This window comes from Capra hircus, chromosome 25 (assembly GCF_001704415.2).
Source record: "Capra hircus breed San Clemente chromosome 25, ASM170441v1, whole genome shotgun sequence".
Classification (NCBI taxonomy): domain Eukaryota; kingdom Metazoa; phylum Chordata; class Mammalia; order Artiodactyla; family Bovidae; genus Capra; species Capra hircus.
This window is the reverse complement of record NC_030832.1, coordinates 37,074,085-37,102,072: the sequence shown is the minus strand read 5'-3', so window position 1 is coordinate 37,102,072 and position 27,988 is coordinate 37,074,085. Positions and strand designations below refer to the sequence as shown.

At 44.8% G+C, this 27,988-nt stretch overlaps 1 protein-coding gene across 1 annotated transcript; it reads left to right on the top strand.

Annotated features, from left to right (window-relative positions):
- On the top strand, positions 227-27,679 carry STAG3 (stromal antigen 3). The gene is made up of 33 exons (XM_018040650.1): positions 227-601; positions 1,887-1,989; positions 2,368-2,481; positions 5,312-5,408; positions 6,106-6,182; positions 6,459-6,663; positions 7,078-7,229; positions 13,167-13,240; positions 14,084-14,207; positions 14,698-14,796; positions 15,001-15,080; positions 15,402-15,509; positions 15,750-15,864; positions 16,008-16,113; positions 16,296-16,399; positions 16,652-16,744; positions 16,854-16,943; positions 17,196-17,396; positions 17,517-17,587; positions 17,680-17,767; positions 18,235-18,315; positions 18,401-18,493; positions 18,645-18,813; positions 18,919-19,055; positions 19,814-19,915; positions 20,422-20,570; positions 20,816-20,944; positions 21,044-21,201; positions 25,111-25,285; positions 25,536-25,637; positions 25,938-26,016; positions 27,009-27,068; positions 27,278-27,679. Exons 1-33 carry the CDS (start codon positions 423-425, stop codon positions 27,284-27,286), a joined length of 3,723 nt encoding a protein of 1,240 aa, XP_017896139.1. The 5' UTR covers positions 227-422; the 3' UTR covers positions 27,287-27,679.

Here is a 27,988-nt window from a genome sequence, read left to right as displayed (position 1 = left end):
TGTTTTTTGGTAACAGTATTGCTTCTGTTTTATGTTTTGGTTTTTTTGGCTGGGAGGCATGTGGTATCTTAGGTCCCTGACCAGGGATAGAACCGCTGCCCGGGCCCCCACCCCGACCCTCATTGGCAGGTGAAGTTTTAACCACTGGACCCAACGGGAAAGTCCAAAACATACACATTAAAAAAATTTTAGTCTTTTCCTTTATGGTTTATCCATAAAGCTGTGCTTTTCTGTTTTTTTTTTTAATTGACGTATAGTTGATCTACAGTGTATTATCCCTCTTATTTTGCGCCCCCACCCCCACTCCCTGAGTTCCAGAGCCATTCCCATGTAAAGAAGGGGGATCATTGGAGCTGGGAATGGAGACGTGATGGGTCAGGACGCCTTCCTCCCTCTTCCCTCTTACCCGAAGCTGGACCACCATGCCCACCCTTCGGTCGTCCTCCTCCCGGTACCAGAGCTCCTCCTCCCCGAGCAGCACGTCCTCGCCGCTGCGCAGAGCGGTAGCAGCTGGACGGAGGAGCGGGTCTGCTGCTTCTAGTTCTTCTGTGTCTGTCGCTGTGCCCTGCGATGACGGGGACTCGAAGCGGACTTCAGAGGGGTGAGTGGAGTTGGTGAGAAATGGTTGCGTCGTCCTCGGGTTTTTTGCATTTTCATTTTCCAAACGAGCAAACTGGCAGCACGTGTGTGACTGTGAAAAGGTAGGAGATGCCGTGCGGGTTCAGAACAGTGCCCCACGCCTGCCCCCAGCTCTGCTGGGTGCCTTTCAGCTGCCCTAGGTGTTGGAAGCGCCAAGAATAATCCATCCTGTTACAAATCCATCATCCATCATGTCTAAACTTTTCTTGAACACGTCTATGTATGTTCAGCAGGGACAGCCTCTGGTAAGGGCCCAGACATGGGGAAAAGGGAAAAGAGTTCTTTATTTGGTGCCGGAAAACTAATATATCCTTTTTAGTTGGTGTCCTGTAATTCCTTCATTTAGGGTTATAGAAACAAGTCATCACCTGTTAGCATTTATGAGCTTATTCTGTGGCAGTTATAAGAGTACATCTTGGGTTTAAAAAAAAATTTTTTTTAATCTTTGCAGGAAAAAAAAGTCTCATACAAGGTCTAATTTATCCCCTGGTAATTTTTTTTATTGAGGTATAGTTGATGCATGATATTATATAAGTTTCAGATATATAACATAATGATTCATCATTTTTTAAGTTTATATTTCAGTTGTAGTTATAAAAATATCCCCTGGTAATTTTAGTTTCTTGTAAAATCATTGTACTGTTTAGGACCAGGTTATATATATTCTGTACATTTTAATCAGTAAGAGGTAATTTGTTTTAAGGGCTGAAATTTAACACCAGACACATATTAATCTCCTGTTTGTGTATTAGTATTAATCAAACACGACTTCCTGACCCATGCTAATTTTTCTCTACACAGCAGTGATCTCCCTGACTGCCTATGTGAATATCTTTATCTTTTCTTTTTAATGTGGATATTAGGAAAGAGTTTGGAGAAGGAAATGGCAACCCACTCCAGTGTCTTGCCTGGAGAATCCTGTGGACAGAGGAGCCTGGTGGGCTGCTGTCCATAGGGTCACACAGAGTCGGACATGACTGAAGCGACTACGCAGCAGCAGCAGGAAAGAGTTTTGCTTCATCTCCCTCAGTGCCTCATTCTTCATTTCCAATGCTTTCTTTAAGTGAAAGTTTTCTTTTAAGACATTGTCTCTACTTCCTGGCAACAGTCAGCTCATCTCTCCTTAAAATCTGAATATATTTTTCTCGTGGAGAGGAGTGTACAATTAGAGAAATTATAATTCATTTACCCTTTTTATATATAGAGACTAGGGTGTTGTATCTAAGCAGAACCACACTCCTTCATAGGGATAGTGAATCTTTGTCAGCTGGTGAAGGCAGTGATTTCGAAGACAGCTTGAGACGAAATGGGAAGAAGAGAGCAGCAAAACGTCCACTCAAACCAACCCCAGTGAGTCAGTTTTGTTTTTGAACCTGGTCTGGGAAGCAGCGAAAGAAAACCTAGAAGAGGCTCAGGTGTTATGCCTGATGAAAGGACAGGGCTTAAAGAGTATTAAGGGACAAAAGTAGAAAGCAGGCAGATTTTGAAGAGCGGAGAATACAGTATTAGGGTATAGAGGAACAGGAATTGGGTTACAGAACTTTTAAAAGGAGATAAGGCTAGAAATAATAAAGTTGACAATGTAAAAATCCTTGATTTCTAAGCTGAGTCGGTAACTCAAACTCTGCTGTGGAATTGGCAGCTTAAGCCTAACTGATTTTGATGAGAGTAAGTGTTAATGTCACTTTTACTTTTTAAAAAGATTCATGATTTCTTTATACTAACTAGGCAAAACTTCCAAAGAAGAGGTCCCGAACAGTACGTGCTCATGGTCAGAAAGAGTCGGAGCCGCCAGCCAGTGATCTCTTTGATGCTGTGAAAGGTGCCAAAAGTGACATGCAGGTAAAACAGTATCTTACCTCCGTTTCTTGATACCATCACATTCCTTGCTGGGTGGGATGATAAGAACAAATGTCTACAAAGTTGATTTAGTGAACATAACTGGTATCAAGAAAGGCAGATTAGGCCACAGGGTGAATCCGTAGAGTGATGTAAGGGAGATCTTGCATGAGGGGCAATGTTCCTTTCCTAATAGTATCACAGATGAGGGTAGGTCTTGCCTTTATTGATTGATGGAAGGGACATGGTAAGGCATTGGATAATTTAGAGAAGCAGCTTGGATTCGGGTGGCAATGTGTTCACCCCTGTCACTTTTAGCTCCACTTTGACAATTATACCTATCCATTCTGCCTGTGTCTCCTTGAACAAGAGAGATTGATTTATATTTATTGTCAGTACTGAGATATTTCCATTTATTTCTACCATCTTATGTGGTTTCGCTTTATCTTGCCTTTTCTGTTTCTCTTTCCTCTTCTCTTTTTTTTCCTTTTGAATGTTTTATCTCATACAAGAACCTAAGCACATTTTAATTCCAGTTAGACCTTACAGTTTACATACTGTTTGGGTTTTTGTTTTTGTTTTTTTTTGGCAGTGCCAAATGACTTTCGGGATCTTAGTTCCCTGATCAGGGACTGAACCCAGGCTGCATACAGTGGAAATGCAGAATCCTGATGACTGAACTGCCAGGGAAGCCCCCGTGCATGCTGTTTGTTGTGCAGGGTTCTGTCCTTTCCTTCTCTTCCAAGTAGACATCATTGTTTTAAATAATGTTTGTTTATACTTATCTACATTTTAATCACTTTTTGTTCATCATTTCTTCTTTTAAAAAATACTTATTTGACTGTGCTGGGTCTTAGTTGCGGCTCTCAGGATCTTCAGTCTTCGTTGCAGTATGCAAACTCTTAGTTGCATCATTTCCTTTCAAATCTGAAATCTTCCACACAGAATCATTCTCTTGCTGTTCAAAGTTTATGTTTTAAAATCTCTTTTAGATAGAGTTTATTAACAAACTCATTGTTTGCTTGTATAAAATATCTTTTACCCTTGTTCTCAAAAGGTTGCTGGGTATCAAATTCTAAGATGATGATTTTTCTCTCGGCACATTAAAAAGATTATTCCACTGCCTTCTAACTTCCTGTATTGCTATTGAACGTCAGCAATCAGTCTAAGCGCTAATACAACAATCCCTAATGATGGAGATGTCTGTATCATTGTTGTCTGGTACAGTAATCCACCAGCCACACATGGATTTTTGATATGTGGCTGGTGTGACTGAGGAACTACATTTTTAATGTTTGATTTAATTTAATAACCATATACGGCTGGGACTGTTTTTGTGCATGTCTAACTTGTAAATGCTTTTGTTTGTAAATGTTAAATGCATGTCCTTTGTAAGTAATTTATTTAGTTTAACAGTTTTCAAGACTGCTTTGCTTTTGTGTTCTTATGTATTATCAGATGTTCAGAGGTATAAACTTTTCTTTTCATGCTTGAGATCAGTTAGGTTCCAGGCTCTGAGGACTGGTGTCTTTTGACAACTATGCAGAATTCTTTTTCAATGTTGCCTCTTTCTCATTCTGTGAATCCCCTTCTGGAATTCAATTAGACATCATTAGAAATTCTCTCTCTTCTCCATGTCTTAATAACTTTTTTCCTTACTTTTATTTGTCTCTCTGGGCTACATTTTGGATACTTTCTTTGACTTAATCTTCTACTTCACTCATGTTGTGCTGTATCTAATCTGTTTTTAATCCATTCATTGACATTTCAAATTTTATTTATTATATTTTGCACCTCTACACATTTTGTTTGACCCCTTTCCAAAGTTAATTGTTCTTTGCTTGTATTTTCAAGCTTCTCTTTTATTTAATCATGGAAATAATAATTTTATAATCTGTGATAACTCCAGTGTTTGAAGCCTGTGAATGTAATTCTGTCTGTTTTTCGGCTAGTTGTTAGTTTTAGTGCCTTGTTTCTTTGTTGGGGTCTTTGTCGGGGTCTTCAGTGCTGGGTCTTTGTTGCTGTGTGCAGGCTTTCTCTAGAGGTGGCAAGCAGAGGCGGGTCTCTAGTTGTGGTGCGCAGGCTCTTCATTGTGGTACCTTCTCTTGTTGCAGAGCACGGGCTGTAGAGTGCAGGTTTCTGTGGTTGTGGCATGCATAGGGTTATTTGCCCCATGGCATGTGGAATATTCCCAGACTAGGGATTGAACCCACGTCCCCTGCATTGCCAGGTGGATTCTTAACCACTGGACCACCAGGGAAGTCTGAAGAATCACTTTTCATTAAATTCTGATTGAAATTATTTTTATTTTATTGGTAAGGGGGATCTGGACTGCAAATCCAGATACGGGAACTGGCTTATGGTTATGAATCCTGAAGGAACAATTCTTTTTTTCTTCTACCCCACACTAAGGTCATAACAAGCTAGTTGTCTTGCTTCCCTTCTGACCTGTAAATCTATTTCTCATTCTTGCTCTCATGAAGGTATGCCTCTCTGCAGGAGCCTCCTTTTGGGCTACTCGCTTTGGAAGCCCTTTAGCCTTTGTCTCCTGTGCTCTACATTCTGTGCATCCATCTGGACAGAAAGTTAGGGTTCCCGGGGTTTAGTAGACCCTCAGCGAAAGTCAGCTTGCTTATCTCCCAGAATTGCTACCTTCACTTCCATTTTTGGTTTTATGGAATTCTACCTTTCATTCTCGTTTAGTAGTACATCATTTTAAAATATGTTTTTAATATTTTAATCAGAAGTTTAGATGCGTCAGTTAGGAAGCTTATACAGAATTTCTAGTCTATCATATTGCCAGAAATAGAAATCATCCACACTGTTTTCCTAGTCTTTGGTAGATGAGTGGCTGGATAGCTACAAGCAAGACCAGGATGCCGCATTCCTGGAGCTCGTTAACTTTTTCATCCGGTCTTGTGGATGTAAAGGTGAGGAAACTTTACCCTTTTCTAACCCCCAGCCTTTTTCTTTTATAAAACTTTTTCTTTGTGAATATGAGTAGAATTAGGCATTCCTATAAAGAGAGGGTAAAGTGTAAGAAAAGTTTCCCTTATTTAACTAGTATCAACTACACTGTTGATTGGTAAATAGGGAAGTGATCCAGTAATGAAATGTATTGGTTTGGAGACAGAATCCTTTGGAGAAAAATAGACATAGTAATGTGATGATGTTTACAGATTTGGACCATCAGACTTTTCTTTTCTCTAAATAATCTTTTATTTTCTTATCCCTTATTTCTCAGCCATTTCAGCTCATATTTCTCTCCTAAAACTGTGGCCCCAGGTCCCCAAAGGCCATGACCTAATTTACTGGGGCAGATTGTCTTATAAGACTGCAGGTTGTATTATAAGAACCTGGTATAGTTTTCTTGCTTTCTTTTTGTTTGGAATATTTTTTTTTAACTGTAGTTTTCTGCTGTTTGATTCCCTGGGGTTTTTTAGACAGGTTGCCTTATATCAGATATTGCAGTTAGATGGTAGCACATTTATGACTAGGATTCAGGTCTTCTGATCCCCCACCTGAGCTCTTTTCAATATATTTTTAAGATCATCTTCAAATGTTTATGTAAATGGTCATGGTATCTGTTATTTTCCTTCTAAGTATCTCATCTCCTCCATTCCTCAGGCACTGTGACCCCTGAGATGTTCAAGACGATGTCTAACTCAGAGATCATCCGGCACCTAACTGAACAGTTTAATGAGGTGGAGGAAGACTGTCCAGGATCCTCCAGCCACTGTTATTGCAAAATACAAGGCCCATTACCCTCTTCTTTTTGATTCTGGGAAATAGGATAGCTTTCGGAAGGAGGGGTTTAATCTCTTGGGAGCAAAAGGGACCTATATACATTATCTAAATATGCCTGCAGAGTTGAGAATAAGATGTACATTTTACTATATGGTTGGGTTTTGACATCCAGTCCCTATGACTCCATGGATCTGGTAGTAACTCTCCCATCTTTCTCATGAACTCTTCTTTAGGATTCAGGAGACTATCCTCTGACAGCTTCAGGCCCATCCTGGAAGAAGTTCCAGGGCAGCTTCTGTGAATTTGTGAGAACATTGGTCTACCAGTGCCAGTACAGCCTCCTCTACGATGGCTTCCCCATGGACAACCTCATCTCCCTGCTCACTGGCCTCTCAGACTCCCAGGTCCGTGCCTTCCGTCACACTAGCACCCTGGCTGGTAAGTGGTCACTGTTAACTCTGTAAATGTTCTCATGGGGGTTGGTAGAACGTCCTTCTGTTCTCTAGTCCTGGATCTTTTTTCCTGCCTGCATTCTAGCTGTTTATTTCAAGGTCATGCTTATTTTGTCCTGAACCTTCATCCAGTTTCTCACTAGTGGGATTGTTAAAAGGGGGAGATCATATTGACAGTTTCCAGCTTTAACATGTTTCTCAGAGCTCACTGAGAACAGGCTAAGGGTTAAAAGAAGCCCAAAAGAGGGAGAGAAAAAGCCCACTCCAGAACAGTGAGTCTTAGGATTTTAGGGTCACCCTGCTCTAGCTTTTCTTTTTCACTGGCCCTTTTTCCTTTTTTGAACATACTATCCCTCCTCTCACTTAATGATTTTCTTACCTTGTTTTTACCGACTCAAAGCCATGAAGCTGATGACCTCCCTGGTAAGAGTTGCCCTCCAGCTGAGTCTGCACAAGGACAACAATCAGCGTCAGTACGAGGCTGAACGGAATAAGGGTCCGGGACAGAGAGCGCCTGAGCGGCTCGAGAGCCTGCTGGAGAAACGCAGAGAGGTGAGACGTTTCCCTGCCTCCCGCTCCGCTCTCGCTTCCATCACAGCTGCTTATCATACCGCCTTATCAGCCCCCAAGCTTCTCTCTCCCCGGCACAGTGCCCAGGCAAGCTTTCAGACGGTGAATGATGGAGTCTGGCAGTAGTTTAATAGACCCATCCTGTTAGAGGTCATTGTATGTTCAGCTTGTTTCTGGGATGTGGGTTCGAGAGAGCATCTCTAGTTTAGAGTAAATTTTAAAAGTTCTCTGTAATTCCACTTTTGCTCAGTTTCTATTGTCTGCATTCATTATCACAAGTGTTTAAGTGTTGTGCCTGCATCTTGTGCAAGGAATTGAGCATTGACTTTTATCTCAAGTGTATGGTGTGCAGGAGTGCTGGGAGGCCAGCTGCTGGTGGAGGAAGCCAAGTTTTCAAGGAATGGAAAGGACACAGGCCTGTCGTTCACTCCTGGATTTAAATTCTGTTCCAGTTAGCTACTAGCTCCATGGCCTTATGTAACCTCTAAGCTTCAGTGTCCTTTCCTTTTAAAAGGAGGTAATTGTTTTTGTGACGACTAAATGAGACAAGTAAATTGCCTACCTAAGCACATAGTAGGTACTTGCCTTGATTCCTTTTAAACCTGAAGAAGACCACCAGAGGACATAACCCCCCCAAAAATCTCTTACACTGTGCAAACCTTCAAACAGCTGTGTATGTCATGAAACTTAACACTGATTTTCCCCTTACTTCTCCAGAGTATCTGAGACCTCCCCATCCATGAGGTTGGCAGGACTCACCATGTCTAACTGTGCCAACTGACTGTTTTCCAGCTCTCATCAAAGAACTCTTCCATGCTAAATCATTAGAGGAGGGAACGTTCTACTTCCCGGATTCTCTTTTACTGTTTTCACTGTCAGTGTGATCTTAAACAGTATATGTATTAAGTCTGTCTCGAATCTTATATACACGTGTGTGATTATTTTATTTGGACTTCTCTGGCTCTTGTTTCATCAGTTGTAGTTTTACTTTCTGTCTTCAATTTCTCCTTCCCCACTGGTTTCCTCTCTCCAGTTATAAATGTATATAAGCGTTTGAATCTATCCTTAATCCTTCTCTATAAGTTACTCCATTTCTATCCTTTTAGTATTTCCTTCTTTCCTTAATATCCAGCTGAATCCTTTTTGCCACCCACCTTCTATCCCCATTTTTTTCTTTGCAGTTGTTCTCTCCAAACCAGTGACTTCTTAATCCCTATAGCCAATGGCCTTTTTTCAGTCTCCCTTTTTGACTTACATAAAATTTGGTATTGATAGACCACCTTTCTTCCTTCCCTCTCTTTCCTTTTCCTTTAATTATGAAAATATGCAAATGTTCAAAAAGATATATTGGTAGAATGAACACAACATATGAACTATCTAGATTTAACAACTATTATTTCATTCAATCACTCAGTCATATATTTCACTATACTTCATCTATTTTTTTTTCCCTTGATATTTTTTTACTAAATTGTGGATGTGTATGTGTGTTCTCAGTCATGTCCAATTCTCTGTGACCCATGGACTGTAGCCCTTTAGGCTCCTCTGTCCATGGGATTTTCCAGGCAAGAATACTGGAGCCAGTTTCCATTTCTTACATCAGGGCATCTTCCCAACCCAGAGATCGAACCGCATCTCTTGCACCTCCTGAATTGGCAGGCAGATTCTTTACCACTAGCGCCACCTGGAGATATTTTAACCTAAAGATTTGAATATGTCCTCTAAAAAAACATGTTCCTGTATTATCCCAATACTGTTTTCCTAACCAAAAACATTAACAGTGATTCCCTAATATTTTCTAATCCCAACTCATATTTGAAAATTTCCATTTGCTCCCAAAATGCCTTTTCAGTTCAGTCGCGTCCAACTCTTTGCAACCCTATGGACTGCAGCACTCCAGACTTCTCTGTCCATCACCAACTCTCGGAGTTTGCTCAAACTCATGACCATCGAGTCAGTGATGCCATCTAACCATCTCATCCTCTGTCGTCCCCTTCTCCTCCTTTCTTCAATCTTTCCCAGCATCAGGGTCTTTTCCAATGAGTCAGTTCTTTGCATCAGGTGGCCAAAGTATTGGAGTTTCAGCTTCACCATCAGTCCTTCCAGTGAACACTCAGGACTAATCTCCTTGAGGATGGACTGGTTGGATCTTGCAGTTCAAGGTACTCTGAGTAGTCTTCTCCAACACCACAGTTAAAAAGCATCAATTCTTTGGCGCTCAGCTTTCTTTATAATCCAACTCTCACATCCATACGTGACCACTGGAAAAACCATGGCTTTGACTAGATGGACCTTTGTTGGGAAAGTAATGTATCTGCTTTTTAATATGCTGTCTAGGTTGGTCATAGCTAGTCTTCCAAGCAGGAAGCATCTTTTAATTTCATGGCTGCAGTCACCATCTGCAGTGATTTTGGAGCCCAAGAAAATAAAATCTCTCACTGTTTCCATGCCTTTTATATCTGGTTAGTTCCAGCCAGACTGTGGCTTTGTTAAGGACTGTGCATTTCACTTGGTCTTTTGTGCTTCTTAAGTCTCCTTTAATCTTGTACAGAACCTCTGCCCCGGCCTCCACTTTCCCCTCAGGATATTGAATTATTCAGTTGGGTCGGTTGTCTTCAAGAATGTCGCCTTGCAATTCTGCTTCCCTGTTACCTGTTAGGGTAACAGATAACGTCTAATCTCAACAGTGCCATTTAGGAGGCTGTCCTGGCATTGTTTCAGCATATGGGCTCGGTTGTGTCCAAATCCTTGCCATACCATGGATTGTAGCCTGCCGGACTCCTCTGTCCATGGGATTTTTCAGGCAACAATACTGGAGTGGGTTGCGATTTCCTCCCCCAGGGGATCTCCCATCCCAGGGATCAAACCCACAGCATACCTGGCCTGTATCCACTAGGTGGCGGTAGTACCCAGGTCGTAATAAACAAAACTGTCTTCAGACTTTGCTGAAGTCCTGTGGGAACCCCAAGTTGAGAATCACTAATCTAATTGCTTTGGCCTAGTCGATAAAGCAGAAATAGATGTTTTTCTGGAACTCTCTTGTTTTTTCCATGATCCAGCTGATGTTGGCAATTTGATCTCTGGTTCCTCTGCCTTTTCTAAAACCAGCTTGAACATCGGGAAGTTCACGTATTGCTGAAGCCTGGCTTGGAGAATTTTGAGCACTACTTTACTACTGTGTGAGATGAGTGCAATTGTGCAGTAGTTTGAGCATTCTTTGGCATTGCCTTTCTTTGGGATTGGAATGAAAACCGACCTTTTCCAGTCCTGTGGCCACTGCTGAGTTTTCCAAATTTGCTGGCATATTAAGTGCAGCACTTTCACAGCATCATCTTTCAGGATTTGAAATAGCTCAACTGGAATTCCATTACCTGCACTAGCTTTGTTCGTAGTGATGCTTTCTAAGGCCCACTTGACTTCACATCCAGGAAGTCTGGCTCTAGGTGAGTGATTACACCATCGTGATTATCTTGGTCATGAAGATCTTTTCTGTACAGTTCTTCTGTGTATTCTTGCCACCTCTTAATATCTTCTGCTTCTGTTAGGTCCATACCATTTCTGTCCTTTATCGAGTGCATCTTTGCGTGAAATGTTCCCTTGCTATCTCTGATTTTCTTGAAGAGATCTCCAGTCCTTCCCGTTCTGTTGGTTTCCTCTGTTTCTTTGCATTGATCGCTGAGGAAGGCTTTCTTATCTCTTGCTATTCTTTGGAACTCTGCATTCAGATGCTTATATCTTTCCTTTTCTCCTTTGCTTTTCGCTTCTCTTCTTTTCAGAGCTATTTGTAAGGCCTCCCCAGACAGCCATTTTGCTTTTTTGCATTTCTTTTCCATGGAGAGGGTCTTGATCCCTGTCTCCTGTACAATATCACGAACCTCCGTCCATAGTTCATCAGGCACTCTATCTATCAGATCTAGTCCCTTAAATCTATTTCTCACTTCCACTGTATAATCATAAGGGATTTGATTTAGGTCCTGCCTGAATGGTCTAGTGGTTTTCCCCTACTTTCTTCAACTTAAGTCTGAATTTGGCAATAAGGAGTTCATGATCCGAGCCACAGTCAGCTCCCGGTCTTGTTTCTGCTGACTGTATAGAGCTTCTCCATCTTTGGCTGCAAAGAATATAATCAATTTGATTTTACTGTTGACCATCTGGTGATGTCCATGTGTAGAGTCTTCTCTTGTGTTGTTGGAAGAGGGTGTTTGCTATGACCAGTGCATTCTCTTGGCAAAACTCTATTAGCCTTTGCCCTGCTTCATTCCGTATTCCAAGGCCAAATTTGCCTGTTACTCCCGGTGTTTCTTGACTTCCTACTTTTGCATTCCATCCCCTATAATGTAAAGGACATCTTTTTTGGATGTTAGTTCTAAAAGGTCTTGTAGGTCTTCATAGAACCGTTCAACTTCAGCTTCTTCAGTATTACTGGTTGGGGCGTAGACTTGGATTACTGTGATATTGAATGGTTTGGCTTGGAAACGAACAGAGATCATTCTGTCATTTTTGAGATTGCATCCAAGTACTGCATTTCGGACTCTCTTGTTGACCATGATGGCTACTCCATTTCTAAGGGATTCCTGCCCGCAGTAGTAGATATAATGGTCATCTGAGTTAAATTCACCCATTCCAGTCCATTTTAGTTCGCTGATTCCTAGAATGTTGACATTCACTCTTCCCATCTCCTGTTTGACCACTTCCCATTTGCCTGGATTCATGGACCTGACATTCCAGGTTCCTATGCAATATTGCTCTTTACAGCATCAGACCTTGCTTCTATCACCAGTCACATCCACAGCTGGGTATTGTTTTTGCTTTGGCTGTATCCCTTCATTCTTTCTGGAGTTATTTCTCCACTGATCTCCAGTAGCATATTGGGCACCTACCAACCTGGGGAGTTCCTCTTTCAGTATCCTATCATTTTGCCTTTTCATACTGTTCATGGGGTTCTCAAGGCAAGAATACTGAAGTGGTTTGCCATTCCCTTCTCCAGTGGACCACATTCTGTCAGAGGATGAGATGACTGGATGGCATCACCGACTCGATGGACGTGAGTTTGAGTGAACTCCGGGAGTTGGTGATGGACAGGGAGGCCTGGCATGCTGCGATTCATGGGGTTGTAAAGAGTCAGACACAGCTGAGCAGCTGAACTGAACTGAATTTAATTGCGTCCTTCTCTTTTTTTTTTTTGTTCCATTTCTTTTATCAAGCAAATTGCATTTATTAAAAAAAATTTCCCCAATTGATGTTTGTAAAAAACTTGTATAACTACCAGCTAGGACCTCTAAATAGCCAAAGATGGTAAAACAACAAGACACAGAAGGGATATTATTTTTTCAAAACACAAATCTCTCAGGCATTAGTTGACTATACAGCTTCTTCCAGAATTAGAAGGTTTAACCTTTTTCTATTCTGATAACTTATTGGCTACATTTTCTTTTTCTCTATTGGCTACATTTTCTTTTTCTCTGCTTTAGACTGATTAGCTTAATTACTTTCATTTGCCAGCTTTCTCATCAGCTTTGTATTTTAGAGGTATCTTACTGACTGCCTAACTTCACTGCGGTATCCACTATCACGTGTGGATGAGTGGGTGATATTCTTTTCCAAGGTATCTAATCCATACCCTCAAAGGAAAGAGAGAGAGTAGCTTGTAACTTTCATACCTTATTTATAGATGTGTATTTTTCATGTGGAGAAAAAAGTGATTTGGGGAGACAGAAGTATTGTGAACATATGGGAAGTAAAGCCACATGGCCTGAAAATTAAAAAAAAAAGCTTTTAAAGGGAACATAGGATACAAGAGGTTCAGACTGTGCCCTGTAATTAATAGGAAACAGGTGAATGTCATATTTTTCTAATATTTTTGTGGCCTTATACTGCTGGGGGACATGAGAGATTGACCTGTTCCTCCCCATCCTCCAGCTTCAAGAGCATCAAGAGGAGATTGAGGGGATGATGAATGCCCTTTTCAGGGGTGTCTTTGTACATCGGTACAGGTGAGTTACTGCGCTCCTCTCATTGAAGCAGCTGGGTCCTCAGTTACGGAGTCTGTAGAAATAACAAGGTCCCCTGCTAACCCTGTTATCTGGTTAGTCCCACAGCTCGGAAAAAACTCTAACAAATGTTCCAAATTAGGTTTAATTTATTCCTGCCTACAAAGGATTGTATGAACTCTTCTGGCAGGGAAGATGAAAGCATCAGGCATTGATGAGTATTATTCTGCTCAAACTTTGCCTAAGACCTCCCCTCCCCCATCTTCCTGGGGCTTGAGCCTTGAGAGGACAAGAGGAGAGAGCCAAAAGCAGGGCCTTTCTGAGGGTTTACAGCTCTACAGGCCTTTTCCCAGCCCACTTCACCCTGCCTTTCACTGTGCTACAGGCAGGGGAGTTGTATACTGGGTAAACAACTGGTAGAATTAAGGAGTGTCCGTGAAGTGGAATCCACACACACGTGGATATGTTGTACAACATAGAGAATATAACTCATTGTCTTAGGATAAATGAAACATAATCTTTAGAATTATGAATCACTGTTGTACACCTGAAAATTATGTTGTACATCAGCTGTATCTCGGTTCACCACACACGCAGTTTGGCCGATAGTTAAGATTCCAAAATCAGTTTAAAAGGGGCATGGAGGATAAGTTTTAATGATTTGTTATAGAAGGGAACTGTTCACTTTTTAATGTATTTTATTTACATTGGGAGGAGGAAGTAAAAGAGCTAGTAATTGATGTTTAATCAAGAAAATAGACTCTTCTGTGACAAAGAGATATCTGCTAGGATAGAAAGTCAGTTTGGAGAGAAGGTGAAAAGGGTCAGTTTTCTCTCTGTGCCTAGGGATGTCCTTCCTGAGATCCGTGCTATCTGCATTGAGGAGATTGGATCTTGGATGCAGAGCTACAGCACCTCTTTCCTCACTGACAGCTACTTAAAATATATTGGCTGGACCCTGCATGATAAGGTGAGAGTTGAGTCAGTCCTCTTCCCTGCCCCAGGATGCTTCAGCTTTTCCTGATCTTGCCACTTGGGTGTTTCACTAGTGATCAGTGATGAACTCATCAAGACACTGAACCTCAAAACTCCCCTAGTACTGGGGAGGGTAAGAGAAGTTAGGGGAAGGAAGGGTATATTTAGGGGAGTAAATACCTTAAAACAGAGTTGAGGGGAGAAAGACTTTCCCTATGAAAGGGCAAGAAAGGTATTGATAGGGTGGTAATACAAGTGCTGGGGTGGTAGCCAAAAGATCCTCTTAATCAGGATTGCTTAATTCTGCTGAAAAGGAGAGTTTGGGGTTTTAAGTGAGAAGACAGTTGTTCATTCTCTTTGAGACATCTCAGAGTCTTCAATATCGAGGACCCCAGGCCCAGGATGAGCAAGCTGAGGGGGAACGATGGAGATCCAGCAGGGGTAAGGAGAGGAGGAGTCATTCATGTTTCCATTCTCCTCGGTAGCATCGAGATGTGCGTCTGAAGTGCTTGAAGGCTCTCAAGGGGCTGTATGGCAACCAAGACTTGACTGCGCGCCTGGAGCTCTTTACCAGCCGCTTTAAGGTAAAATCAGGACTGTGCTCCTGTGCTTGGCTCTGTCTGTGGTTCCCATTTCCTCACCTCATTTTCCCACTTCTATTGCTTCTACGGATCTGTGGCTGTCCCACTGTCTGCTTCTACACCCTCTCTTTAGGAATCTCTCAAATTCTAAGAGGGTGGTGTTTGGGGATGGATACAAGGAGGTACTAAGTGATGTTCTCCTTACAGGACCGGATGGTTTCCATGGTCATGGACCGGGAGTATGACGTGGCAGTGGAGGCCGTTAGGTTGCTGATACTTATCCTCAAGTGAGTCCTGGGAAGTGGAGAGACAGGCATCTCAGGGTTTTTTTCAGTATCAGACAGGCCCTTCCGGAGTCTCTTTCCCTTCACCCATTGTAGGTTGACTCCTGTCTGTGTACAGGTTGAAAGACCGAGATCATCCCCAAGTTGCAAGAGCTCAGGGGGAAATTTCCTATCTTCTCTAACTCCATATTCCTCTGTCTCCTATTCTTCTATTTGCAAGTTCTTTGTGAGTTAATCCTTGTTGGCTTTGCCTCGTTTCTAACCTCAGTTGTGTCAGAGGACAACATCGATATCCACCTGCTCGTTCTGCTTTTCTCCCGGCAGGAGCATGGACGGGGTGCTGACAGATGCAGACTGCGAGAGCATCTACCCTGTCGTGTACGCCTCTAACAGAGCCCTGGCCTCTGCTGCAGGGGAGTTTCTGTACTGGAAGTGAGTGGGGCTCCTTTTCTTTGTTTCTTTAACACCATCTTGGTTGCTCTCCATCATCTGCTGCTGCTCTAAGCTCCCCTCCCCAACCCCTTAGTCTCCCTTGGTGCCTCCTTCCCTCCTCAATCCCTGGAGATTTCCCTTAGCTCTGTGTCGCTTTCTCCGTTAAGCCCCTCCCTCCGTGGTAACTTGGACTCTTCCCTTCTCCTTTGCTGTGCCTTTTCCCTGTGTCCCTTCCACCAGGCTCTTCTACCCTGAGTGTGAGACAAGAGCGCTGGGCGGGAGGGAGCGACGCCGAAGTCCACGCCCCCGGAGGACTTTCTTCTACCTTCTGCTGTCCTTTTTTGTGGAGAGTGAGGTGACGTATGGAAAGGAACTGTTGTACTAAGATGTGCAGGTAGAGAAGGATGGGAGCTGGCTCTACACAAAGGGGAGAAATGATTCATCAGGAGCCACTTCTAGCGTGTTAACATATGACTTAACATCTACCTTCTCCCACAGCTTCATGACCACGCCGCATACTTAGTTGACAGCCTGTGGGACTGTGCGGGGCCTCTGCTGAAGGACTGGGAGAGTCTAACAAGCCTGCTGCTGGAGAAGGACCAGAGTGCGTGCCAGCTGGTAGCCAGGGAAGGGGCCCTCTCCCCTCCTTATAGGAAACCAGGAGAGATTTCTCTCTTGACTTGTAAAAGGCATAGGTCATGGGTGATGGGTGTGCTTGAGGGGGTTCTTAGGGATCGGGTGTGGCTAATCTATGAATCTGTGTTTTCCATCTGCCTGCCAACCCAGACCTGGGCGATGTACAGGAGAGCACGCTGATAGAAATCCTTGTGTCCAGTGTCCGGCAAGCTTCAGAGGGCCACCCACCTGTGGGACGGGTCACAGGGAGGAAGGTACAGCGTGAGGGGTGCGGGGGTGAGGGGTGTTGGCAGTGTTAAATCCAGGCAGGTACTGTCTGTCCTCATCTTCTGAGAGGCAGAGAAAGGAGCATCCTTAGGGTGCTCTTCCTCTGCCTCTCAAAAGATTTCCATTTCTAGCAAAAGAAATCTGAAGGGAGCTGCTTATCTTCCTAGGAAGATAAGATTATCAGGCAGAGGAATACACATACATACGCCTTTCCCCCATCCCCAAATGATTAATTTCAGGGCTTAACCCCAAAAGAACGTAAGATCCAAGCTGACGACAAGGTGAAGCTAACTGAGCATCTCATCCCCCTGCTCCCCCAGCTCCTGGCCAAGGTAGAGGTGCCTCATCGCTCAGCCACTGGGAAAGAGCGGGTGGAAGGAAGTGGCCTCCAAATTAGCAGTGTGGCAGGTTGTAAGCAGGCTTCCCTCTGAATCACCACAGTTCTCAGCTGACGCAGAGAAGGTGGCTCCCCTGCTGCAGCTTCTCAACTACTTCGACCTCAACATCTACTGTACCAGGCGCTTGGAGAAAGTGAGGGGAGAGGACAACACATTCCCTCTGGCTTGCTGCTTTTGTCCCAGAGCCAGAGATTCCACTGCCAGTACCTGGTTTTTCTTAAGGACATGGATTCTAGAAAAACCAATAAGCCTTCCTTCTCTTAGGCATCTTATCCTTGAAGTTTAATGTTGTCAATGCTATTTCCTTTCTCCTGTCTCTAGTCCCCTCAGGAGTTCTCTTCCCCAGCTACCCCATGACACTGTTCTCCCACCTTTTCTCTCTCAGCACCTGGAGCTGTTCCTGCAGCAGCTCCAGGAGGTGGTGGTGAAGCACGCGGAGCCTGCGGTGCTTGAGGCTGGCGCTCACGCCCTCTATCTGCTGTGTAATCCTGAATTCACGTTCTTCACCCGGGTGGACTTTGCCCGCAGCCAGCTGGTGGATCTCCTGACAGACCGCTTCCAGCAGGAGCTTGAAGAACTGCTTCAGGTTGGAAGTAGGGCTACGTGACAGGACTCCCCAGACCTTTGTGGGAGAGGCCACGAGATATGGGGGTGTGGATCCGCAAGTTCTCGGGGAAATGCCACGTGGACCTCCTTTCTTCCTCAGTCGTCCTTCCTAGATGAAGATGAGGTATACAGTCTGGCAGCCACTCTGAAGCGCCTCTCTGCCTTCTACAAGTGAGCAGCTCCCCTCCTGCTCCCTCTTCTATTGCTGCCGGTGTCTGTTGGAGTGTAACATTTCCCTCTTCCTGCCTCCACCCCCCACAAAGTGCCCACGACCTAACCCGCTGGGAGCTTTATGAGCCCTGCTACCAACTCCTCCGAAAGGCTGTGGACACAGGAGAGGTTCCTCACCAGGCAAGTAGACAAGCTGGAAATGTGGAAGCAAGTGGAGTTGTAAGGGCCCCGTGTCCTAGGTGGCCGCCTTGCAGGTGGTTCCAGCCCCAGGGACGTGGAGTGGACGAGAGCTCCGTCGTGCATGTTGTTGCTTCTGTCCCACTCTTGGAACGTGAATGTGCTTTTCAGCACCTGAAAACAGTCATTCTCTTTGGCTCCTGGGGAGTCAAGGATAATACTGAGGGATTATAGGAGACTTTAAATCAGGAAGAGATGGCATTCCTGCTCAGGGTAGAATCCTCTGAAGACTGTCCAGAATCACTTTTTTCCTCACCAGAAAAGGAAGTAGGTCTCTCCTCATCTCATTCTCTCTCTCCTGGTCTGCTTTTTTCTTCCTTGTTTCCTTCATGTGTATCTGCCTATCTGTGTCTCTCCCCGCCTGCCCGTTACTCGACTGATCTTTGCTCTTTAACATGTGGTTCTTACAGGTGACCCTGCCAGCCTTGACTCTTGTCTATTTTTCCATTCTTTGGACACTAACCCACATTTCTGGATCAGATGCTTCCCAGGTGAATATGGGTCTGAGGAGGGGGAACAGGAATGGAGTACCAGTGTCTTCCTTCATTCCTTCCCCTGAAGTCATTGTCTCCACAGAAGCAGCTGTTGGATTTGAAGGGCAGGATGGTGGCCTTCTGTGAACTCTGCCAGAGCTGCCTCTCAGACGTGGATTCTGAGATCCAGGAGCAGGTGAGCATTTGTCAGGGATGCATGTCGTCTGTAGCCCCACTCCCATGGTCTGAGGAAACCCATTCTGAGGGGAAATTAGCAATATAATTTCTGTTGTGGTCAATTTTCTGTCCTTTTTAAGCATTCTTTTTTCCCCCCCCCCCCCCGACAGGCTTTTGTCTTGTTAAGTGATCTGCTTCTCATCTTCAGTCCTCAGATGACTGTAGGGGGACGAGAGTTCCTTAGGCCTCTTGTCTTTATTCCTGAAGCCACTCTGCAGTCTGAGCTGGCCAGCTTCCTCATGGACCACGTCTTCATCCAGCCTGGGGAGCTGAGCAGTGGTACCGGGGCTTGGGAAGGGTTTGGGGCTTAGGCCTGCGGCCTTGGAGGGCAAGAGGCCTGAATTGTGATTCTGACGCTTCCACTCTGCACTTGGGGGGAGCCAGGTCATTCCCAGGAGGATCGCTTACAGATTGAGCAGCTGCACCAGCGGCGCCGCCTCCTGGCTGGGTTCTGCAAGCTGTTGCTTTATGGGGTGCTGGAGATGGACGCAGCCTCGGATGTTTTCAAACACTACAACAAGGTACAGCAGGGCGCCAGGCTGAGAATGGCTCTGACCCATGACCTCAGACACTAGCGCTACAGAAAGGGTGGGAGAGATGATAGTACCAAGCTTAAAGGAAAAGTCGGGGGAAGGCCCGTAGTTTAGAATAGAGGGACAAAGAAAAGAGACTTAGTAGTAAATAATTGTGGAGAAAAAGCTGTTAGGAAGAAGTTCATTGGAAGGAAAATACCTTAATCTTCCTGTCCAGAAATTTTTCTTTCTGTGAGCCTAGTCTGTGGAATGGGGTAATGTAAGAAGGGGAATAAAAAGAAGAAGAGGGTTCAGTCCTTCCAAGGTACTTAGATACCTACCTTGGTCTCCTCAACCCACCATCGTGCTGATTTCTGTTTATTGAGTACCTAGTATCCCAGGCACTAAGGGCTCCTCAGTGAACAAAAGTCAACTGTTCCTGCCCCCTGGAGCCTCTGTTCCAGGGGAGACAAACAGCGAAGGTTTCAGTGCGGTAGCAGTGTGTTCTGGCAGGTTCCTACTCTTCTCTGAGAAATGGACTCCAGGCAGGGTTTCTTCCCTTCATTATTTGCCTAAACCGTGATTTCTCTGGGGCTTTGTCCCTACTGGCTGGAGATGTGGTCTAGTATGAGTTGTTTCATGCTTAGATTCATATTCCCTACCTCAGGTCCTTTTGGAAGGAGGTAATAGGGCTGTGAAGAAAAAATCAAAACACAAACAGTCCTTTCCTGTGGTCAGCATCATTTTCTCTACTTCTTTCCCATCAGTTCTACAATGACTATGGTGATATTATCAAGGAAACATTAACTAGAGCAAGGCAGATTGACCGAAGCCACTGTTCCCGAATCCTGCTGCTCAGCCTCAAGCAGGTACCCCTTCTGCCTGGGGGGCCTCAGACCTCCTGTCCCCTCTCTGTGGCCCACCCCTAGCTGTTCAGAACGTGAGCTCTTTCAGAGCAGGACGTTTCTAACTTATTTTGACTTTTATTTCACACGACAGTCTCCTTCATAACTAGTAGATCCATAAAAAGTAATTTATTTTAACTGTCGGGGCAGTTTCTACCCCACTCCCATAGAACTATGTGAGTTAGTACCTGGGAGCACCAGCAATAAAGTGATAGCCAGTTCCTGATTTTCTTCTAGTCTGTTGTCTCTCAGCTCCTTCAGTTACTACAGACATTTCAATTTTTTGTTACAGAGCATAGTGAAGCCTTCTCTGGTGCAAGGCAGTCAGGAATAGGGTCAGTGTCCTCGGAGGAAAGAAAGTAAAAACAGCAGATGGCGTCCCAAGCCCTTTAGAATTTCTGGACAGAGAAAGGAATGCTGTACTTGCTTGTTCTATCTTGTTCCTCCCTTTCCCGTGTGCCATGTCTCAGTTATACACAGAACTGCTGCAGGAACAAGGGCCCCAGGGCCTGAATGAGCTTCCAGCTTTCATCGAGATGAGGGACCTGGCCAGGAGATTTGCCTTGAGCTTTGGACCCCAGCAGTTACAGAACCGTGACCTTGTGGTCATGCTACACAAGTAAGGAAGTATTGGTAGAAGGCAAGGTACTTGAATCTTCCGGAGTCTGTGTACAGGACTGGCTGGGAGTGAGGTCTCAGAGGGAGGGTCATCCGGTCCCAGGAGTAGCAGTCACATGGGTGAGCGGGTATCCCTGGGGGACAGGCTGGGTCCAGGGGGAGGAAGAAGCACTTGGACAGGATGCCTCAGCCCTGGGAGAGAGTTGGGAGGGGCCTGTCTTCCTAAAATGATTCTTCTCAACCAAGGGAAGGCATCAAGTTCTCCTTGTCTGAGCTTCCTCCAGCTGGCTCCTCCAGTCAGCCCCCAAATCTGGCATTCCTGGAGCTCCTTTCGGAGTTCTCCCCCCGACTCTTCCATCAGGACAAGCAGCTGCTGTAAGTTAGGGGTGGGTGGATAAAGATGTGGGTGAGAGAGGAAGGGTGTGGTGAGGGCTGTGACCATTTCAGCCAGGCTCCATCCCGCCTCTCTCTTAGACTGTCCTACCTGGAAAAGTGTCTGCAGCGTGCCTCCCAGGCACCTGGTCGTCCCTGGGGTCCAGTCACCACTTACTGCCACTCCCTCAGCCCCGGAGAGAACACGGCAGAGGTCAGCCCTCAGCGCTACCCCCGCTCCAAGAAGAGGCGAGTTGAAGGTGAAGTGCTGTGAGCGTGGGTGTCAGGGTGCTCAGCTACTGCCTTGATTGCCGCTGCTGAGCGAAGCAGCACGCAGTCCTCTGCCTCTTTCACAGTCTTGCGTTTGGTCAAATATTCATGGAGCCCCTACTATCCTTAAGACTACTCATTTTCTTCAGGGTTTATCTAGCCAAGTAAAAATAGCCAACTTCTATGAAAAATTAAATAGAAACTAATGATAAAACCAAAGATTGAACTAAAAAATCTGTACATTTATGATGCCTCTTGTTGACATATTGTTATTTTGCAATTCTTAAAAATTTTATACAGTCTTCATGATTTTTATAGTCTTCAGATCATTACCTGTCATATTTACATAAGTTTTTTCTTTAAAGTGATTTTTTTCAAATACAGTTTCATCTTGTGATAATACCCTAGAAATCACAAATTTTAGGTGTAAGTTAGTTTTCTAGTGTACATTTTAAAATACTAGTAGTCATACCCCATTCCCCCAGGTCTAGGTAGTATACTTACCTATTTCTTGTCTCTGGGTTTGCTTGCTTTGACATTTTATGTAATCATAGTCTGTGGCCTGTGTCTTCTTTTAATGAGCATGTTTTTAGGGTTCATCCATTCTTAGCATTTATCAGTACCTCATAACTTTTCATGGCTGAATAATATCGCATTTGTATGGAAATGTCCTTTTATCCATTCATCAGTTAATTGACATTTATATTGTTTCAACTTTTTGACTAACACATGATGCTGCTGTGAACATTCATGTGTAAGTTTTCTCATGGATGTAGGATTTCACTTCTCTTTAGATATATGTAGGAATGAAATTGCTGGATTATATGGTAACTCTATGTGTAACTTTATGAGGAATTACCAAACTGTTTTCCAAAGTGCCTACATTGTTTTGCAATTCCTACAGCAGTTGACAAGGGCCCCAGTTTCTCTACATGCCAAACTTGTTGTTGTCTGTCTTTTATTTTATCCATCTCTTAGTGACTGAATTGGTATCTCATCCATTTTAGCTTAAGTTTGTATTTCCTTAAGTACTAATACTGTTGAGCATCTTTTCACATGCTTATTTGCCATTTGTATATCTTCTTTAGAGAAATACCTATTCAAATTCTTTGCTCATTTAAAAATAGGGTTGTCTTTTTATTGTTGAGTTGTCTCTTACCAGATAAACAAAAAATTTCTCCCATTTTTTGTCTTTTCATTTTCTTGATGGTGTCCTTGAAATACAAAAGTTCTTAATTTTGATGAAATTCAACTTAGCTGTTTTTTTGTTGTTTGTGCTTTTGATGTCATATCTTAAACTTGCCTCATCTAAAGTCACGAAAATATATTCCTGTGTTTTCTTCTGAGGGTTTTCTAATTTTAGCTAATACATTTAGGTCTATGATCCATTTTGAGTTAATTTTTGTGTGTGGTGTCAAATACGGTGTGAATTCTTTTTAAGGTCTTCTATATACCACCTAAAGTTATCTTTCATACCACTAGGAAACTCTGCTTTTTAATCAGTAAAGTAATACTTGTTAAGGACCTACCATACGCAAGATACTGCATTACGTGTTTTAGAGGCCATGACAGATTCTCAAGCAGCTTACCATCTAATAGAAAAGAAAGAAAATACATTTATAGAAAATCTGAGCTGTGAAGTCACCAGTAAGTGATAACTTTCCTGGGGTTGGACAGATGACTGCTATAGAATTCAGAGAAGAAAGGTATCATTTTATGTTCAGTTGATCTATGAAGGCTTTATCAAGAAGATGGTATTTAAGCTAGATATTGAAAAATGGGTAAGATTTATATAAGCTGAACAGAGGAAGAATAAGTGCCATGGACTAGCAGAACAGCACAAGCAAAACAGGTCAGTGTTTGCCAAAGCACGTGAATAGATAGATTGGTTTGCCTAAAACAGAGGGTCTGTAAAGTTAGGATAAAACTGAAAAAATTGGTTCCATTGCTCGTTCGTCATACTTACTGCGCGCCTTGCATTCAGTCGTGCTTGGAATCCAGGAGTGAGCTTTCTTTGGAATAGTGCCAGATAGCGATGTGCTGTGGAAGAGGGTGGGGAGAGTCTTACAAACAGTGACCGGGGAAAGCCACAGAGAGTATGAATGCAGGGCAGAAACTGGACAAAGTGAGGGGGGTGCCTGGTGTCTGTCAGAATAGCAGATGAGGACTTAACCTGGCGGTCCAGTGGTTAAGACTCTGTGCTTTCAATGCAGCGGCTGTGGGTTCAATCCCTGGTCAAAGAACTAAGATCCCACATACAACACAGCCAAAAAGTTAATAAAAGGGGCAGCTAAGGGAATAGCATACAGGCGCGTGCAAGTGGTCCGGAGACCATGGTGGGGTGTCTCTGGCTTGTTCAAGGAATAGCTAGGAATGCCAGTATTGCTGAGTGGAGATTGTGTAGGATACAGGACCAAAGAGGTTGTCAGGGTCCCAAGCGTAAGTCAGAATAAAAACTCTGGCTTTTACTCAGAGTGAAGTGGGTAAACATTGAGGGATTTGAGCAGAGGAGTGACAGGATCCGCCTTATATTTTAAGGGGTTCCTGGGTGCTGTGTGGAGAACTGACTGAAGGAGAGGCAGGGCTTGAAGGCAAAGAACTGCTGAGGAGGCCTGCTGCAGGGGCCCAGACAGGAGGGAGCGGGTGAACTGGGGAGAGACAGATGTGAGAAGTGACTAGACTCTGGACACATTTCCAAGCTCTCACTAACAGGGCCTCGTAATAAGAGAATGCAAAATATGAGAGAAAGGAGTTGTGAGAAAGGAGTTGCGGATGACTCCAAGGGTTTTGGCCTAACAGTTGGAAGACTGGAGTTGATAGCAGCTGAGATGGGGAAGTCTGTAAGAAGTGAGACCAGGACTTTGGTATGTTACAGGTGGAGACGCTGGAGACAGGAGTCTGGAGTGCAGGGGTGGGGTGGGGGCAGCAGCTTGAGATAGACGCAGGAGTTGGTGCTTAAAGTCATGAACCTGAAGGGCGAAGAAAGCCACTGAGGATGGAGATGGGGAGAGGTCCTAGGGCTGAGTCCTTGGACATTACACCAGTTAAATAGGCTGGGAGATTAGGAGTCATACGGCGGCTCAGGTTTATTCTCAGAAGACAAGCTCACAGGCGTGGCTCTTCCCTGTTTAGGGAATGTTCTGCTTTACACCAGAAGCAGCTCACTCTCTGGTTATTGGTTTCAGAGTGCAAACAAGGCTGTGGGGAGGGAGACAATAGGTGTATGAGTATTTCCAGTTGATAAATACTAATCTCAATTTGACTTACGTTTTAAAATAGCCTTACCTGGGTTTTCTAAACGTTTTGGCTTCTTTCTCCTTTGCCTTCCTCAGTCTCTATAAGAGACAGTCCTTAATATTTTGAGCCCCAGGTTTTCCTTTTATCCTTCATATTAGAACTATGCTGACATTACGGTCATTTCATTTTTTTTTTCTGGCTTTTAGAAAATCCAGTCTTTCATTTTTCTGTTTCTCCTTAACTCTCATGCTTCCTGCCTAGTTTCAGGCCATTCTAAACTTTTTCTCACTACAGAAACCTTGAATGGAATCTCAGATTTCTTCATTGATTACCTGAGACCTCTCAGTCTCAGCGACTCCAGCCTTCTGTCACATTTGTGTTTGTACATTACTGTTTATCTGTGGAATGTATGTCTCTTTCCATCTTGTTTTCTAAGGTGTGTATGAATTTCTCCTGGACAAGCCCTTGATACAATTCTATAACCCCTACTTTTTAATATGTAGGGCTGTGCTCAGTTTTAGTCATGTCATAATGAGACCGTCTAGATTTTCCGTTGCCTTCTTATTTAACTTTTTTTTACCAAATCCTGAGCAGATCTTGAAAATCTGAAGTGTCTAGTAGTACCTGGTCTCCAGTAAGCATGTGCCTCCGCTGCTTTTCAGGGCCCTCCAGGCAGCACAGAGAAGACGTCTCTGCGTCCCAGGAGGAAAGCCTACAGCCGAACAGCATCCCGGCCACACCTGCCCTCACCTCCACAGCTGTGAAGAGTGGGCAGCCCCTTGGGGCGTCGGAGGAGATGGAAGAAGGCGGCAGCTCAGAACTGGCATTTCCCCAAGGGTGTGTCCCCCGGGGAAACCTGGCTGTGATTCCCCAGTCTGGTGTCTCCCTGTCTGTGTTGTGTTGTTGCCTGCCACAGGACGCCCTCATTCTTGGTTCTTCTCAGGTCCTGTCCCCGTTTTTCAGCTTTTCATTTTCTCTTTTTCCCTCCACTCTGAACTTTGTGCTGGCTTTAATGCTGGCCACTTTACCTCCTCTTTTTACCCTATATTTTTATCCCTTGTCACTGATCCAACTTCATTCCCAACAGCCTGTACATTTTAGGCAACCCAAGGTCAAGGTCCTTGAGTCCACAGCATTTCCAGACTCCGCTCAACCCTTCAGGTCCTGGTCTGGGCAAGCAGCTGACCCGGTGAGCTTTTCTCGTCATCTTCTGTCTTCAAGTCTGTCCCCCGTCACGAGGGGATTCTCCCTCATCAGTGCTGCTGTGCTGGTGCTTTCTGGACTGGCTCTAACCACACAGCACTTCCTTCCAGTGTAATGTGGAGCCCTAGTGTATAAAATGGACAGAAGTAGAGCTGCTCTGATGGGAGCAGGGGTGCGAATCTGGACCCCTGGTCTGCTTACTGCCCTGCCCCCGCTTCCCATTCCCCTGGGGTGCCCCATTCCTCTTGGGTCCTTGAAAACCTCTACTCTTGGCCACTGCTTCCAGGCTCAGCTTGATGGAAGAGGATGAGGAAGAATTAGAAGTTCAGAACGACTCGAATGAAGATTGGCAAGGTTCAGGCAAGGTGAGTGGACCCAGTAGTCCCTTCTCCCTTTAGAACTGGAAGCAGATGCGAGGGACAGAACCTAGAGTGATTCTCCTTTGTCCTGTGATGCCTTGTCCCTGGAAGCTGCCCCAGACGCTTTGAAAGAGTCATAAAAGAGTAAGGGTTTGTAAGTTTCTGTTCACTTTGCTTGGACTTTAAGTACCAAAAAGGACTGGAACCACGCTCCCATTCTCAATCCCCATGTAAGTATTTTGTTTCTTAATTGCCCCAGAATTAAAGGAAGCCCTCAAGCTAGAGAGAAATGGGAGGTTACCCAGTGCTTGGAGCCTGGCAGCAAGTCTCTCGTGTCCCAGCGCAGGCTCAACCAACCTCTGCTCCTGAGAGGGCTGCCCGAGCCCCTCCCCCACTCACTCCACTGCTCTTGCCTGCCTGTTTCCGCAGGAGGAAATGCTGCCAGTTCAGTAGGAAACACATGGAATTCAAATGAGATGTCTCGTAGGAGTCCTAGGTTCCCCTGCTTTATCAGGTTAACTCCATAACCCCTCTAAGCCTCATCTTTAAAATGGACCTTTACATAAGATACAGAGAAAAGGCACCTTATAAACAGAAGAGGATTGTGTTTCTGCTGCTGTTCCCTTCTCTGCTCTTTGAGGAGGAACGGGCATAGCGGAGCGGGGTGGAGGTTGAAGGGGGTCTTGTGCACGAAGGCAAAACCAGACAAAATGCTCCACCCAGAGCCTAGACAGCAGGACCTCTGTTAGGTGTTTAGTGCTAAAGTTCCCCCAGGAAAACCCGATCTCTGGTTCCAGAGCTGAGCAAATGTAAGGTCTCCGGCAGGCCAGGAGAGGGGGCACTGCCCTGATGACTCTCACTTTGCTCCTCTGCCCTCCCTGGCTTCAGGGACCCACTCGGCCTGAAATTTGCCACATGAGAGGGAAAGGACCCTCTGTTGTCTGCAGGTGATGGGAGTGGGGAGGGACTGTTCTGACATTTGACCCCGTTCTCTCTAGTCCTCCTCCTCCAGTGAGCACAGGCTGGACCTTTTAGATTCTACAGAGCTGAACATGGAGGTGAGTGTCCCCAGAACAGACTGCAGAAGGCAAGTTAAGAGGCCACAGCCTTGGGCTGCCGTTTCAGTCGCCTGGGGCTTTAGCGTGTCCTGGGGGAGGGGCAGTACTGGAAGAGGAGAGTTTGTCACCTGGAGGACGTTGCAATCATCTCTTTGACCTCTGGTCCATTGTTAGGTCTCTGTAAATTACTTTCCTCTTTCTCATTACAGGATTTCTGATGTAACCCTAGGTCCTTCCCCATCTCCAGGACATGACCACTTAGAAAAGGCCAGCAGAAAAGATGGAATGAAAGGAATCGTTGCTTCCCCACCCCTGGTCTCTGAGGGGAAAGAGGTGGGCTGTGCCTTGCTACCCTGGCCGCCTCTGGCGATGCTAGACTAGAGCAGTCACAAGCTCCTGTCCTTCCTGGGGCTCCGTCCCTTTCTTTGAGCAGAGTGCCTATTTTCTGCTGTTTGGAATTGGTGGGGGACATCACCTCAGTCGTGGAGAGGGGCACCGCACACCTGTGTTGAAAATAAGGAGCCCATATATTTTTCTGTATTGTGGGAAAGTTTCTGAGCTTCGTTTGTGCCCTATTGATTTAGCGCAATAAACATGTATGAGTCAGTTGCAGGATGTGGCTTGAGACTGTTAAACTGATGGGAGGTCAGGTTCTTTGCTGGAGCCTTAAGCAGCTCTGCCCAGCCCTGTGGTCCCATGTACAGGTGCTGGCGTGGCCCCTGCCCCGGCAGGTGCTTTGTGCACTGGCTCTCAGGGATGTGTTGCTTAGTCAATGGGGCGGCTTAGTCAACTGGCGGCCTCTGAGCAGTTTGCCTGGTGGAACGAGTTTAGGTCGAAGAGGGAAGGCAGGGGAAGCAGGCCGAAGGGCGGACCATGTGCCTCCACTGAGAGCAGGCCAGCTCCATGTCTTGGTGGCCCTC